At 36.9% G+C, this 14124-nt stretch overlaps 1 protein-coding gene across 1 annotated transcript; it reads right to left on the reverse strand.

The window, feature by feature from the left end:
- Positions 1 to 1731: 1731 nt before the first annotated feature.
- Positions 1732 to 11106, reverse strand: GKN1 (gastrokine 1). The gene is made up of 6 exons (XM_042801437.1): positions 11017 to 11106; positions 4979 to 5029; positions 4483 to 4617; positions 4136 to 4265; positions 3040 to 3156; positions 1732 to 1826 (listed from the first exon to the last, which is right to left on the reverse strand). The coding sequence occupies exons 1-6, from the start codon at positions 11104 to 11106 to the stop codon at positions 1732 to 1734; spliced, it is 618 nt and encodes a 205-aa protein (XP_042657371.1).
- Between the last annotated feature and the right edge of the window lie 3018 nt (positions 11107 to 14124).

Below are 14124 nucleotides of genomic sequence, written 5' to 3' on the forward strand. Positions count from 1 at the left end.
AAACTTTGATCCTTGCCTCTTTCTATCATATTTAGCCTCAGCCTGCACAAAATGAGAACTGATGGTGTGTAAAGGAATTAAACTTGTATAATACCAAAAAGGAGGAGATGAGCAGCAACAAACTACTGTGTCTCTCTCCCTCCTTTGCTGGGACTGATATGTGTTAATCCAGATAATTCAGATGCTTTTGCCTGAGATATGCCTAAGCAAACTCTATATCCTTTCAAACTGCTATGGAATAAAGCCTCTGGGGATCAGTGAGAGGGTAATAGAAACTAAGAGATGTTGCATGGCTGGTATTCTTCTTAGACAGACTTGGATTCAGCTGGATGACCCAGGGCATCCTGCAGTATTTGTTAGAACAGAGGAAATACTCAAACTTGACTTTAAAGCTCTGAGCAATAGGGACCTCGCCTTGCTAAAGCTTTGGTGTTTAACGGCCCTACTCTTTTTAAAATTGTACTTTAATTCCCCTCTAAATTTCTCTATTTTCAAATGCTTGGGTTTGCTTTTTACTGGCTAAAGTTTTGATTTTTCTCTATGACAGTGGCTTGAACATGTAAGAAATTTGGGATTAGGTGTCCACTGCAGGATCAGGGTGGGGAAAATTGTTGTTAGGTGGCAACAGCCCAGGATAAATGCATTCTTCCAGTCCCCACTTATTAAAAAAAAACCAAAAAAATATTATTAACTGTGACAGCAAGCTTTCTGGTGGGTCAAAGTAGATAGGGGACTGGCTAGGGATTACAAACCTGACATAAACGATTTGTCACATGCCCTCATGAATTCAGCAGAAACATGACTGTATTCCTATCTTGTTTCATGTCAAACTTGCACGACTGGAAGACTGGATGGATATACAGAGAATCCAGGACTAGCTCTCAGGAAAGCACAAAGACTCTTTCTACATCTCCTTGGCAGTATAAATGGAATAAATCTTACATCTCCATTTACAATGTCATTGCAGAGTTAAGGAAGCAAAACTAAGCCTGCTTTTTTTTTTTTTTATGTCTTCAAGACTGAATTAGAGGCTTTTGGGAGGAGACAGCTGAGAATCTTGCACTGTCTTATGTGGATCAATAGTTGTGTTTATATTGTGTATGCATCTTTGAAGCAAAGGTTCATCCACCTGAGTGGTCAATGTGAAGCCTCTAGCCAGTCTTTGCTGTGCACTAGAAAAAAATAGAGGACTGCCTTTTAGGAACAGAATAACTGTAAATCCTACAAATTAGACTTCTCTTCCCCTAAAGAAGGCAAATTCATTGTGTCTTTCTTCTTTCTTTCTACCTTTCATGTCACATGAATCAAGATTTTGTGATTAATGTGAGGCACCTTTCCTTGAAAAGGGAAGGGAAGGTTTTAACTCTGTAAACTTTATTTGCAATGTACATCCTCTGACTCTTGCCCACCTCTATGAGTGAGCCCTATGTTAAGAGCAAGATTTTAAATGACCACTTGAAGGGCTCAGAAGGGGTAGAAGAGATGCAATCAAAGTATTTTTCTGGATGTGTTCAGAGATGATGAAGGGTATAGTAATGAGAAACTAGCCAGAGTTAATCCATGCTAAAGGTCTTTAATTGAAAGATGTGGTCACCAATTGGTCTTTTTCAGCATCTGAATCATCAAGAATGAAACTCTTGAAAGAGGAGATGCCAGCGAAGAACAGCATCAGGCTTGGCTTTGTGCAGCAGCTATCGAGCATCCGTACTTGGCCGAAGAAAGGTAAGATTTTCAGGCCTTGCTATTGTCACGACAGTACTTAAGGTTGAAAATTTGCAGGACATCAACTCTAATGCATGATCCAAGATTAATTATATGTTGGGGTTCTTGAAAAACAAGAGAAGAAAAAAAAATATACCATGAGCTAATACCTGAGATAGTCTTAAGTGCTTAGTCCATTCATTGGCAACCCTTAATACCTGGCACATTGGCTCAATTTGACTAAAAATGCAAGTGCATCTCAAGTACCAAATCAATTATCAAAGCAACGCAAGCAGCAAGTAGGTGAAGATGCTGCTATGTCAGAATGCAACACTCTGTGTCTGATCTGTAGAGCATTTTTCTCACGACAGCATTTGTAGATAGCTCTAAGTAAGGTTCAGAGTACTTTACTGGTGCTTCAGGATTAATTCAGAGTAAAACTTAGTTCCTTTACATATATATATTTTAAAAGAATGTTTTTTTCCTTACAATACAAGAAATTCTATTGCAAGTAATCAAAATAGGATTATGGCACCCACAGCAAGACAGTCGATTTTTACTACTTTCCATAGAAATAGCTGACATACACAACAGAGTATTTTTATCACTCTGGGCAAGCAATGTTTTTAATAATTACTGCAATAGAAATATTTTATATGTATGAGTGAAAGATTTGTTAGTAATCACTCAACACAACTAGATCTGTAACTCAGAAATGATTGCTCAGAGACATGCTATTTAATCTTCTTTTGTTTTTCCAGTAGAGATGGGCACTATTACACTCTATACGGTTAGGATATATTACTGGGCATTATATGGTTGTGCTAGTGATAGTTAATAAGCCCTGTCAGGTTTTGACATGATTGGGGATTCCTATGAAGTGTAGGTCATTAAACTCCTAGGTAATGTGATCATTTCACCTCTGAAAAACCTACAGGGAATGAAGTAACTTGGCTTAGGATTGTGAAAAACAAGCGTTTGGTTGGATTCCTTGGTAATTTAGCAATGTCTGAACTGAAGGATAGCGGTTCTTAGGCCTACCCTTTTTCTTTACCTTGTCATTACAGATGAGGTCAATCTGCAAAATACTGGATGAAACTTAAACCACCTTAAACATTGCTAAAAGGAGTAGTAGGGGTTTGGATCAGATAATTTATGAACATTGTGACTCAACACTGTTCCAATCCTCATTTGCAGAGATACTGAACCCTTTCTACAACTCTTGAAGTTGTTGATTTATGTCCATCTCTATTTGGAACAGCAGCATTTATGTATTATTCCCCAAAGGAAAAAAAATCCCTGGTTAGTTACAGGTATATTTCATTTGTTTGCACTCACCGTGAACTTCAGAAGCCACGTAGGTCATGAGTCCTTTGCACATAGAGAAGATGTCTGGTCCATAAGACTTGAGGTCACGGACAGGTCTCCTGACGATGTATATGAGCTCCTTCGTAGCTTGTTGTTGAATTTGAATTTGCTAAACAGCAAATAACATCATTCAGCAAGATCAGTGCCTTGATCCACTTAATGCTATGCATATTCTTATTTCTGGAATGACAACTTGGTGCTTGGTGTTTTACTCAAAACTGTATTTAGTACAGTCTTTTAATCCACTGTGCGACTATGGGACCATCAGCAAGCATTGAAGAGAGCTCGTATGACAGATCTTTCTAAGGTAGTCAAGGTAGAGGGAGGCTAAAGAGATCCAGAAACTCAATTGAACAGCTGAACAAGAAAACAGTAGTGCTTCCTCACCATGCCTTCTTGCCCTTTAAAGCCAGGATTTTTATAAGGACTCAGTTCTCAGACTTCAAGAGAAGCCAGTGTGTACAAAAGGTTAGTATGCTGAATGCTGAGATAATTTTTTAAATGTCTGTGCTAATTCTGTGGGCTGAACTCATGCTAATATGGTGCATAGTTCTTCTGAACAAGTTTTGAAAGCTTGAGATCTTATTTAAACGTTTTTCCTCATTAATGGATTATTTGTTCTTCCAGAAAGAGCTGCTGCTCCACAAAGAGCAGAGATGCCTAAAAATTGAATTAAATGCCTAAAAAAATGATTTTTTTTTTAAGCCTGCAAAGAATGTGACATTATGAAGATTACCATACCAAAAATCTAAAATCTCTAAACATAAAACAATATTAAAAAGCAGTCAATCTAAATAATTTTTTGAAGCATTACAAAAATAATCTAAATTGTCTACATCTAAAAACCAGGAAAACCCTCCATTGCAAGCATCTGAAACAAAGCCTTCTAACTTTTCAAAGTTTTCAGATTATGTTAATGTAAAATGTCATTGAAACTGATATAACTTCAGAATCAATGGTGTGATCTAAATGTCTTTTAAAGTAACTATTGTTTTAAAAGTTTTTGAAAATAACCATGTCTCTGACATCAGTTTACTTTGCATTACTGTACAAATTTACAAGTAACTACTCCTTTTTAATCTTACATTGTTCTCTTCAGCCAGTCTGGGAAGATCATCAAGGCTAGGTATCTCCTCTCTGTTCATTAGGGAAACGAAGCAAACTTTCTCTGGCAGCACTTTGGTTGCAATAAAGCCCTGTGAAATAAAGTTATTGACAACTAGGAATTCAGTTTTTCAATAATTAAAATTGGAATAAAGTCTGTATTAACAAATAATACATGAAGATAGTTTTTACCCCAAAACTTGGACTCAAAATATTAAGAATAAAGAAACAAGTCGTGTATTTTGGTCAGCTTTGTAGGAGCTAGTCTCCTTGTACCTTTACTGAAAAAGCATGGTCCTTGCCACTCACCGTATCATAGTTCAAGATGACTTTTGAAGACTTATGGGCGGTTTTTTCCTCGACAGTTGCTATGTGCCATTGCTTGTTGATGGTCAGAATTTGGTAGCCTCCAGTAATGCTGATTTTCTTGCTTAATTGTCTATCCTGAAACATAAAAAGGAAAGTGTAAACACATTGCTTATTTTTAGGGTAATTATTTATCTCTCCAAAGCTCTAGAAAATTATTGCTATAATAGAATAAATGCTGGCCCATGGGGAGCACCTTTAGCGACCTTACTTTAAAAATGACAAAGAATAAAGGCTGTGGCATTCTGGAGTAGCCCTAAGAATTGTTTTAATAAATTCAATTAATATTTTCTGTATCTTATAGCTGTTATCTGGTGGGTTTAATGTGTGAAAGAAATTTTAGATTCTTTCCCTCCACAAACATGGGGAAAGAAGTGAGGAAAACTCAAGCAGGGAGTATAGAAACAGCAGCAGTGTATGTATAACTTGGTCACCATACCTCAGCAAGGGCTGGAGTCAGAAAGAGTCCAAGAAGGACGGTAGTCACAATCTGAAATGAAAAATAAAGACAAAAGTGTAACTGCAGGTCTGGTTGACAAATCTGGTCATGATAGTCCTGGCGCTTTTTTCCTAATCTGGTGTTTAAGCGTACTCCTTGGATCCTTTTTTGCTTTCATACTGGAATTACAGTAGTCACGTAAAGTGACTATTTGATTTACCCTAGAATATTGCAAACTAAACACATAGGAGGTTGCTTTTTTAAGAGTTGAATCTGAAGGTGTTTCCGAGACTTGTATAGTCATATACAGGTAATTTAAAAGAATGAGAAGGAATTTAAATTTCTTCTGCTTGGACATTACAAGAAAGTGGTTGATCCGTTAGTGCATTGTTAGTTTCGCAAAAGCATTGACAAAAATGGACATGGATTAGACTTCTTGTAGGCTGAATAATGTATAATTAAATCTTAAAAAAAATCTTTACCTCTTCATCTGATTAGGTTAATAGAGTCTGAATTGCTTACTCTGGAGGAGAAAAATCTCCCCATAGAATACCCTTTTGCTATAGACAGGCATAGGCTCTTCTGAGAGATAAAGGCAATGGCTTTGAATCAAAGTTTTAGTTTATAAGGAGAAAAAAAAGCATGCATACTCACGGCGAATTTCATCTTGACTGCAGAGCTGATGCTAGTGCAGGCAGAACGGACAATGTGAATGCCCACCTTATATATGCTTTCAGAATTAGGTGTGGAACAGGTGTTGAAATAAAATTATTTTGTCATTTTTATCCCTGTCTGCATGTCACTGATAATTATTTCCTGCTCTAACTACTTCATAAACATGAGGATTGTACTTCTGCAAATTTTGACCTGCTAGAGTCTGATAATTATCAGATAAGAATCCATTTGCAGTGAGAAATTAAATATGTTTTATAGTAACTTTTTGGCATGTACTAATTGTTTTTGAAAATTCACATTAAACTTAAGACCAGAGATAGCCTAGGGTTTTTTTTTTTTTAAAAAAAAAAAGCCTTTCAGTACACAAAATAAGACCCTTTGTACCTTGCAAAATGTACTGTATATTACCACGTAACCATAGGGCCCACCAAAACATGTGGCCCAAATACAACATCACCACTGAACTGTTTTACAATAAATTGGAAGTTCAAGCTGAAATATAGCATATATGTGCAAGTCTGTGGATGTCTCTGTTATTTTAGGAGACAACATTTTTTTTCACCTTGCCTCAGCTTATTTTCTGTGGTGATATAAATAATTATTGAAAGAAGTGATCAATTCAGTTAGGAAGGGGTTTGAATACATGGGTTTTGTGTCAAGTTGCTCGGTTTTGTTTTGTGTACAACCTGAGTCTGTGGCAGGGAATCACTGTAAAGATTCCAACATTATTTTTCTACTGAAATCCAGCATATTATTTAAAAAATGGGGGGGATTTAATACTTAAAAATAACTTCTAACCAGTGCTGAAAGTACAATATTAAATTAAATTATGGTCTCAGTTTCACTGAGTTGAGTCTGTAAGTCCAAAGGGACATTTTTGGCACATACTGTTATGCGAAGGGGTGGTTATTCTCGGTTCTTTACAAGCAGCAGTACTCGTGTGGATTTCTGTGGAAAAATGTAGGTTTGTGCGTGGGCTCTGAGGGAAGACGGAACTCAGAGAAAGGTGGAGAAAACTCCCTACGCAGGAATTGACCCTTTGCTACGAAACAAGAGAGCTGGCTTTTGCTGAGGTGAGGGAGAACGTAGTCGGAGGGCAGGAGAAGAGCAGACCTGGGGCAGCGCCGGGCGGGAGGGCTCTGAGGCGCCACAGGGCGCGGCGGGGGAAGAACGACGGTGGGGAAAATGGCGGGAAAGCCCAGCTGAGGCGAGGCTGGGGCTGCCGTGCCTCAGTGACCTTGCGGCACCTGCCCTGGCACATTTATGCTATTCCAGCTTTATTGATTTACAGTTGTTGAAGTATTTTTTTGTGAAAGACTGGTGTTAGACCTACTGCCAGTGTCTCAAATTTGAATATCTATTTTTATATTTTTTAAAAAAAACGTTCCCTCACAAATCAGGTTCAGCATCCTGAATTTGTCTTAAAATACAGAAAGGTACTTAAATACATTTATTAGATTATATTATGGCTTTGTAATTATACTCAAGTCACTCTTGAACTTTTTTCTGTCAATACAGTTTTTCAGGTGTTTGTTATCTTCATATTCCACCTGCTGTCCAATAAGAGAAAAACAGAGCAGTAGGATTTAGGATAAAATGGTGTCACTTTAATGCTGATGTGGCATGTTGGTGGGTGGCCCTCAGAATTTAAACTACAATTTTAATTAAATTAGGGAAGGTGAAAATCTGGTATGTTCCAATTTACCAAAGTGATTGTTATAGATCATGAAAATTGTGCTGAGTGATAAAGTTCAGGCCCCATTCTTGTTGAGAAGGATCTTTTCTTGCAACGTGAGTGACTCCAATCTTCTGTGCTGTTATCTATATATCTCTGTACTTGCATGGACATTTAGAGAGTTACAGCAATGATTTCTTTTCAGGTTCACTGAAGTCTTTTCTGTCATGTCTCTATTTAGCAATCTCTTTTTGAGTTTTGATCTCTTCCTGATCCATCCAAACCTGAATCAGTTTAAATTTGAATAACAAACACTGTGAAATGTAATGGCATCCCAATTAGAGAAAGAAACTTGCCAGAATGTAATATTGCAATTAAATTCCTTGGGTCTGAAAAAGACAAATACTTTGCTTCATTGATTCAGTGGTAGTTCCCTGTTTTCTGTAAAGTTTGAATCATCCCTGTAGGAAAAGTGGTTAATTTAAGCTTTTCATTGAATAAAAAAAAAAAAAAAAGCTTGGAGATGTATTAAGCATCGCAATGTGTAATCTTGTAGTAAAAATAGGAATCTATGTGCACGAAGCCAGAAGTTGGACCTTGTTACGCACATTTTGTGCCCTCTTGTCGAAATTTTGGCCTTAAGATGGTATTGGAGCAGATGCTAGAAACATCCGTGCCTTTCTATTCCCTGCCAAGGAGACTATGGACTCTGGTTTGAGCTGGGCAGAGGGTATCCCCGTTTCCCTGCAAAGCTGCTGACTGACCTCTGCTGTGCTGTGGCAGCTGGAGCTGCGTGATGGTGCGCTGTGCTGTAGACCCCGCTCAGGTCAAATCCCTGCTGCCTCAGGGGACTTTAAATCATCACCTGTTACAGAGTCTGGCCCAAAGTTTCCAAGGGCTCGAAGGCCCCCAGAAAGACAATTCCCAGTGACACGCAATCGGATAAGTGAAGAGGGCTGTGCCTGTTTTATCATGAGGGAAAATGCAGTGTGAAGTTGGAAAAAGAGAGGAGATTTTGTCCAGAAGCCCCAGACAAGTCAAGCAGGAACTTTTGTTTAAATACTGCAGCCATATGGTTGCTTTTCTTTGGAGATGTTAAAATATATTGGGGTACAGTTTTGCTTTGTTTTTAATGTTGGTTAACTATTGAAGACCACAAAAACATTTTCCTGAACTGAACAGGCTGCTGCATCCTTTATTTAGAGTAACCCTTGACTGTTCCTGCATGGGTGAAATGTCTCTTAGAGTAACTCCTTTCAAACTCCAATAAAATGGCCTCTGAGAAAGAAGGGAAGGTGAAAATCTGGTATTTTCCAGACAAGACTGAGTTATTGAAGTGATTGTTTTAGATTAAGAAATTAGTCCCAGCCATTTTGCCTTAGTTTTTTTTTTGCCTAACTATAATTTGACTATTTCAAATTTCCAACTGTATTTTTAACTGGTTAGGGTATGGTTTTTTTGCTTCCTGTTTTAAGAAGGTTTAATAAATGTTTAAGTAACATCTGTATTCAACTCCAAATTGCATTTAATGCACCTATTAATTCTATTATTCACAGCTCGATTTGTCAGTTGGTTAGAGCAATAGCACATCTGTCTATTTTTAATTGGCCAATATTGCATTGCAATATTTGTTTTTAAAATAAAACATAAATATGTTAAAATAAAACTTAGGATGTTAATAAGAAGTTAAAAATAACTCAGATATGCTTATTTCTATAAATCTGGACTTCAGACCATATTATCTTAAATATGGCCATGCAATATGTATAGTACCATTTGCTTTTAGTAGTGATGAATAATTGCTTAAGGCAGCATGTGAAATCTCACCGGGAAATTGTACAGGATGAGGTTTAAATGTCCAAATTTGGATTTTGCAAGAACACTAGCTTAGTAACTTGTCTGTGGAATTGCTTGCATTTCTTAAAAAAGTATTTGTAAAAATACAGCACACACCAATGTAGGTTGATGATAAATTTTACTGAGACAAAATAGCTTCCACGTAGAACAGGAGACACAAATGATTGAAAATGTGATCAAGAGATGTACAAGGAGAAAAATCTTGTTCATAGGCACACAGTTCTATGAAATTTTTTCCTCAAAACTTTGTCAGAAATAATTAATCACAGTAATGGACAGGCAGTTCATTAATCTTAACTTCTGAGCATGAAAAATCTTGCTCTGAGAAGTTTGATCCTGAAAGAAAAGAAAACACTGATTAGATTTGGACTGAGAAAATGAGAACAATGTAGCTGAAACTTTTCCAACTTACTGTTGGAGATGTACCAGGAAATGTGACCTAAAAATTGAGTTGCATCTTTCTAATCTTATACTACAAGCAATGGTTAGTGCAATCTTTTTAGACAAATCTAGGTTGCAAATGGTGTTTTGAATCTCAAAATTGTGCTGTGGCAGGACCCATGGTAGCTAGGTATTGTATATGCATGCAGTTGCCTACAGAAATCAGACTTGTGTCAACAGCTAGAGCCCAAAACCTTCCTGAAAAAGCCTGGTCTCCAGGTTGTATGCAGAAGAGTGACAGACCTGCTGCTTTTCCTTATGTATGCATTCACTGACTTATAAAAAGTCATATAAAACCACCAGATTTCAATAATTAACTTGCTTATCTTCACTTAAGTATTTTTTATTCTTATTTATAATCTTGTTAGTCTTTATTTTGGAATACAAACCACTGTATGCTCAGTAGTATACTCACCAGCAGCTGGGTAAGCAAGGTAACAGGGAATTCCTCTGCACAGAGCTTGAATGTGTTTTCTGTATGGGGGCAAGCTTTGGAGTCTGTTTCTTGAGATAATGAAGCAATTCTCAGTAGGTGGAAATTGATAAGGACTCAGTCCCTGAGCATCAAAGAATCAAACCCAGAAAACAGCATTTAGAAAAACTAAAAATGGAGTTCTGAAGATGTATGCACATCTTTGATAATGGAGAAGGGGTTATTCAACTGCAGTGCAATTTTTGAAAGACTGAACTTTTAGAGTGACTCAGCCTTACTGAGAAACTTCATCTTCAGTTCTTTGGGCCTTTTCTCCTCTGTGGGTAGGGAACGAGTACTTTTCACAGGCAATTGATTATCTTTCTCACCACTTTGATTCACCATCCTACCATTTGTCCTTGAGGTGGTGCAGCAAACTGTTGATCAAGTAAAAATCTTTTGTCCATTTTAGAAATGATGCAGGTGTTTTTTGAAAATACCTTGGTTGCAGCATAGCCCTATTAAAAAAAAAATAAATAAAAAAGCTTTTTATTGCAAACAAAAAAAGCTTTTTTGTTGCAGGGAAAAATACATGGGTTGCCAGAGAGAAGCACTAGTTAAAAAAAAATGTCTTTATACAGTACAAATATTCATAGGGAAGGAAAATATTGATTTTTTGATTATATTGTCTAGGTAAATGTGTCATCAAGGCTGACAAGGGACTTTGGTAAAAGGTAAAGTAAATTGTCTTCTCCAGTAATGCCATGTGTATGATATGTTATTGCTTAAGTCAGGTGAAGGAATTCACTGCTGAAAACATCAGTGAAGCATACAGTAAAGCAGAAACAATTAAATGGTTACATGAGAATGTTTTAAAGCATCTCCTCTAAAATCTTGTTAAGTTTTGTTGATGCTTAGGTGTTTTTCAAAAACCTTTTGGTTATTTTTCATTTTTGAGCCATGGTGGCAGCCACTCACAGTCTTGATGTCCCAGACAGTTTTCCAGTCCTGAGAGTCCTCCTTTGAGTCTGTGCGGACCCCAAGGTCAGTGGTGTGAGATTTCAACATGGTACACCTTAAAGTTTTTCTTGTCATTCTGATTTTTGAAAAAAATTAAAGGAGGTAAGGATTTAAGTTTGTGGATTGCCAGTAGTCTTTCACTCAATAAAGCGATAACTCTAGTAACCACGTTTTGGGAAATTACTGCTCGTAGAGATCAGACAAAAGGGGAGGTAATTTCTGGCCTTAGAGTGGAGGCTGGGAAGCCATTAGTGCTGTTGTGTCAAACCTTACATTCAGGTTTTATCTAGCCCTGGCTTTCATCTGTGTGATGCATCCACCTTATGAAGACAGACAAGCTTTAACAGTACTGCTCTGTTCCCACCCTCCCTCCCCACCCCATACAGAATGCCTATTAGACAACACTGGAAAATACACTGTTTCATTTAAATACTGGAGAATTTCCTCTAAACACTATACTGGATGTTCACAGTCAAACTTGCAAGAAATATTTCTAGGAAAATTAAAATAATTCCTTATTGCTCTTTCCCCAGCAGGAACTTTCAGGCAGGGGGCTATTTACAGTATTTCACTGTATTTTCTGGTCTGATCCTGTTCTCTCCACACAGTTATTTTCACAGTGTTCATGCTAATCTCAAGACAGACTTTGTTGATTTCTATCTAGCAACTGTCTTTTTCCCTTGATATATCAAGCACTGAACTATTTTCTTTGTCACTTAGCAGGAACTGCATTTTTTTTATACCAGACTTTAAAATAGAGTTTTATTTTCAGAAACATGTATTTTTCAAAGGCCATAGCTAAAGACCACTAGTTCTTATGACAAAAGTATGTAACTGCATGTGGCTGTATACTTAGTGTGTTAGCAAGAGGTGGAGCCAGGAAAACTCCAAGAAGAGAAGCGATCACAATCTGAAATGAACATTTGAAAGTCACACCACTTTAACATTGTGACTGCTTATCTTGCATCCAGTTATTTGCTGTCTTAAAGTAATTTTGACTTTCTGTTTAATTTTGTGTACAGCACTTTTCGGAAGCGGGGTCTAGCTGAGGATTATTTAAGTATGCAGAGTATTTTTTTTAATAATCTTACATCAGATCATAAATTCATATAAATTACTTTTAACCTCAGCAGTATACTTTGCACAGGTAAGAAGATAATATAAACACAGTGGGGTTTAGAATATGTCCAGCCCCAATTCAACAAACTCCATGGAAAAAGGTGGTCTGAAATATTTTGTTTAAAAGAGTGAACTCTTCACTCTGAGTTTTTGATTTCAGACATGGAGCAGATCTATGCAAAATCCATGTGCGTGTGCACCTATTATGAAGAATTAGAATATGGGTGCACAGTACAGCTCTGTACTCAGACCACAGCAGAAATGGGACATGAGCATCCTCATAATGATCTCATTCCTCTGAGTACAGGGCTAATAGTATAAGGATAGGCACAATCATTTTTGTAGAGAAAAATGCAATGTTGAATGCTTTGTTACCCCTTTATACAATTATACAGTTGCACTGACTCACATTCTAGTTGGTGCTCAGATTTGCCAAAACTACTGCTGATGTATTTTTGAGAGATTTAATATTGTTAGGATGATAAATTATTTTGGAATAATAATTATTGTGAACAGTTATTCTCTTGGAGACAATCCCTCTAATATTGAATCAGTCACAAATTTCATCTTTCTTCAAAGGAGGATTTTTATGAGAAAGGTCCAAGTGTGATTTGGATTTAGCACTAACATTTTGGAATTATTCCTGCAGCAATTTCAGGCTGCTGCAAATACCCCTGCTTCAGAGTCATGAACTTGGAGTGTCTCATGGTTCTTCTCCTGCGCTCTCATCAGGCAGCTGCACCACAACATTATATAACTTGCTGAGGCTGTTGACTTGCATCTGAGTTGTGAATGAGAGAATATTGCCCTTGCAACATTTTACATGTGCATGTTGCCCTTGTAACAGAGCACTTCTCTCTTTCACATTTGAGTAGGCATATGGAATGAAGTCACTGCCAAAGTGAAATTGTACCCACACAGTCCCGACCCATTTGGCATTTTCACTCTGTAATTTCTGCATAAATCAGTAATAGTTCACTAGGTGCCAAGAAAGACTCAAAATAATTTTAAAACTGTCCAGCCTTAACAGTTTTATGAGAAAGTGATACATATACTTACAGTAAACTTCATTGTGAAGTGAGGTGAGGCAAGTTCTGTTAGTAATTGATGTATACTCTTACTTTGTATACAGTAATATTCCAAAGTTAAAACTTAAAATGGCTTTACCTTATTGGCATATGCCCTGTGTTAACAGAATTGTGACGAGTTTCCTGGGGCCGATAAGAGGAGGCTTTGATACCAGCCTGTTTGAATTAATTACCTACAGAAAGATGAAAGAAAACTTGTTATGGTAAGTTCAGTACATATTATAGTAACTTTGAAATGAAAAAAAAAAAAAAAATCAGAGCCAGAGGATGAATGCATAATCAAATTTGTAGTAACATTTTGTGCCTATGTGGCAGAGGACTCAGCCTAATAGTTTATCCATAGCTGGTACCATATTTTAAATCAACAGAGGTAGTAATCTTGCTATGTTAAAAATGTCGTCAGTCCCCAGAAATCATGAGGTTGGTTCTAAACCATAGAAATTATCGAGTTCTTTTGTTAACCTTGCTTTCTGAACTTGTTCAGTCAAGATCTCCAGTCTTCAGGCATAGACTATGTATCTTCACACAGACAAGTAGGGAGAATAGTACCTGATTATGGACTAAGGGCTAATTCTAGAAAGGAACCATAAACTGGAGATAACAAAAAATGAGTAAGGGAGGAGTAGTAACAATGGGCATTTTATATTAACTATTATTTAGAAAGTAGATTTTAATATTTCTCTGAATTTGATAATTATATACAGACCCACAGCATAAGATCTTATTTGCCTTGTTTGTTGCAAGACTGCAAAATGTTTAGGTTTTTAATTGGCCAGTACAAATGTCTGAGTCTCTTTGCCCAGGAATATTGCCCATTGCTGTTTAATAAACTTATATATATATATATAGCCTCAAATAA

Source organism: Tyto alba, unplaced genomic scaffold, assembly GCF_018691265.1.
Source record: "Tyto alba isolate M040663 unplaced genomic scaffold, T.alba_DEE_v4.0 Super-Scaffold_34, whole genome shotgun sequence".
Classification (NCBI taxonomy): domain Eukaryota; kingdom Metazoa; phylum Chordata; class Aves; order Strigiformes; family Tytonidae; genus Tyto; species Tyto alba.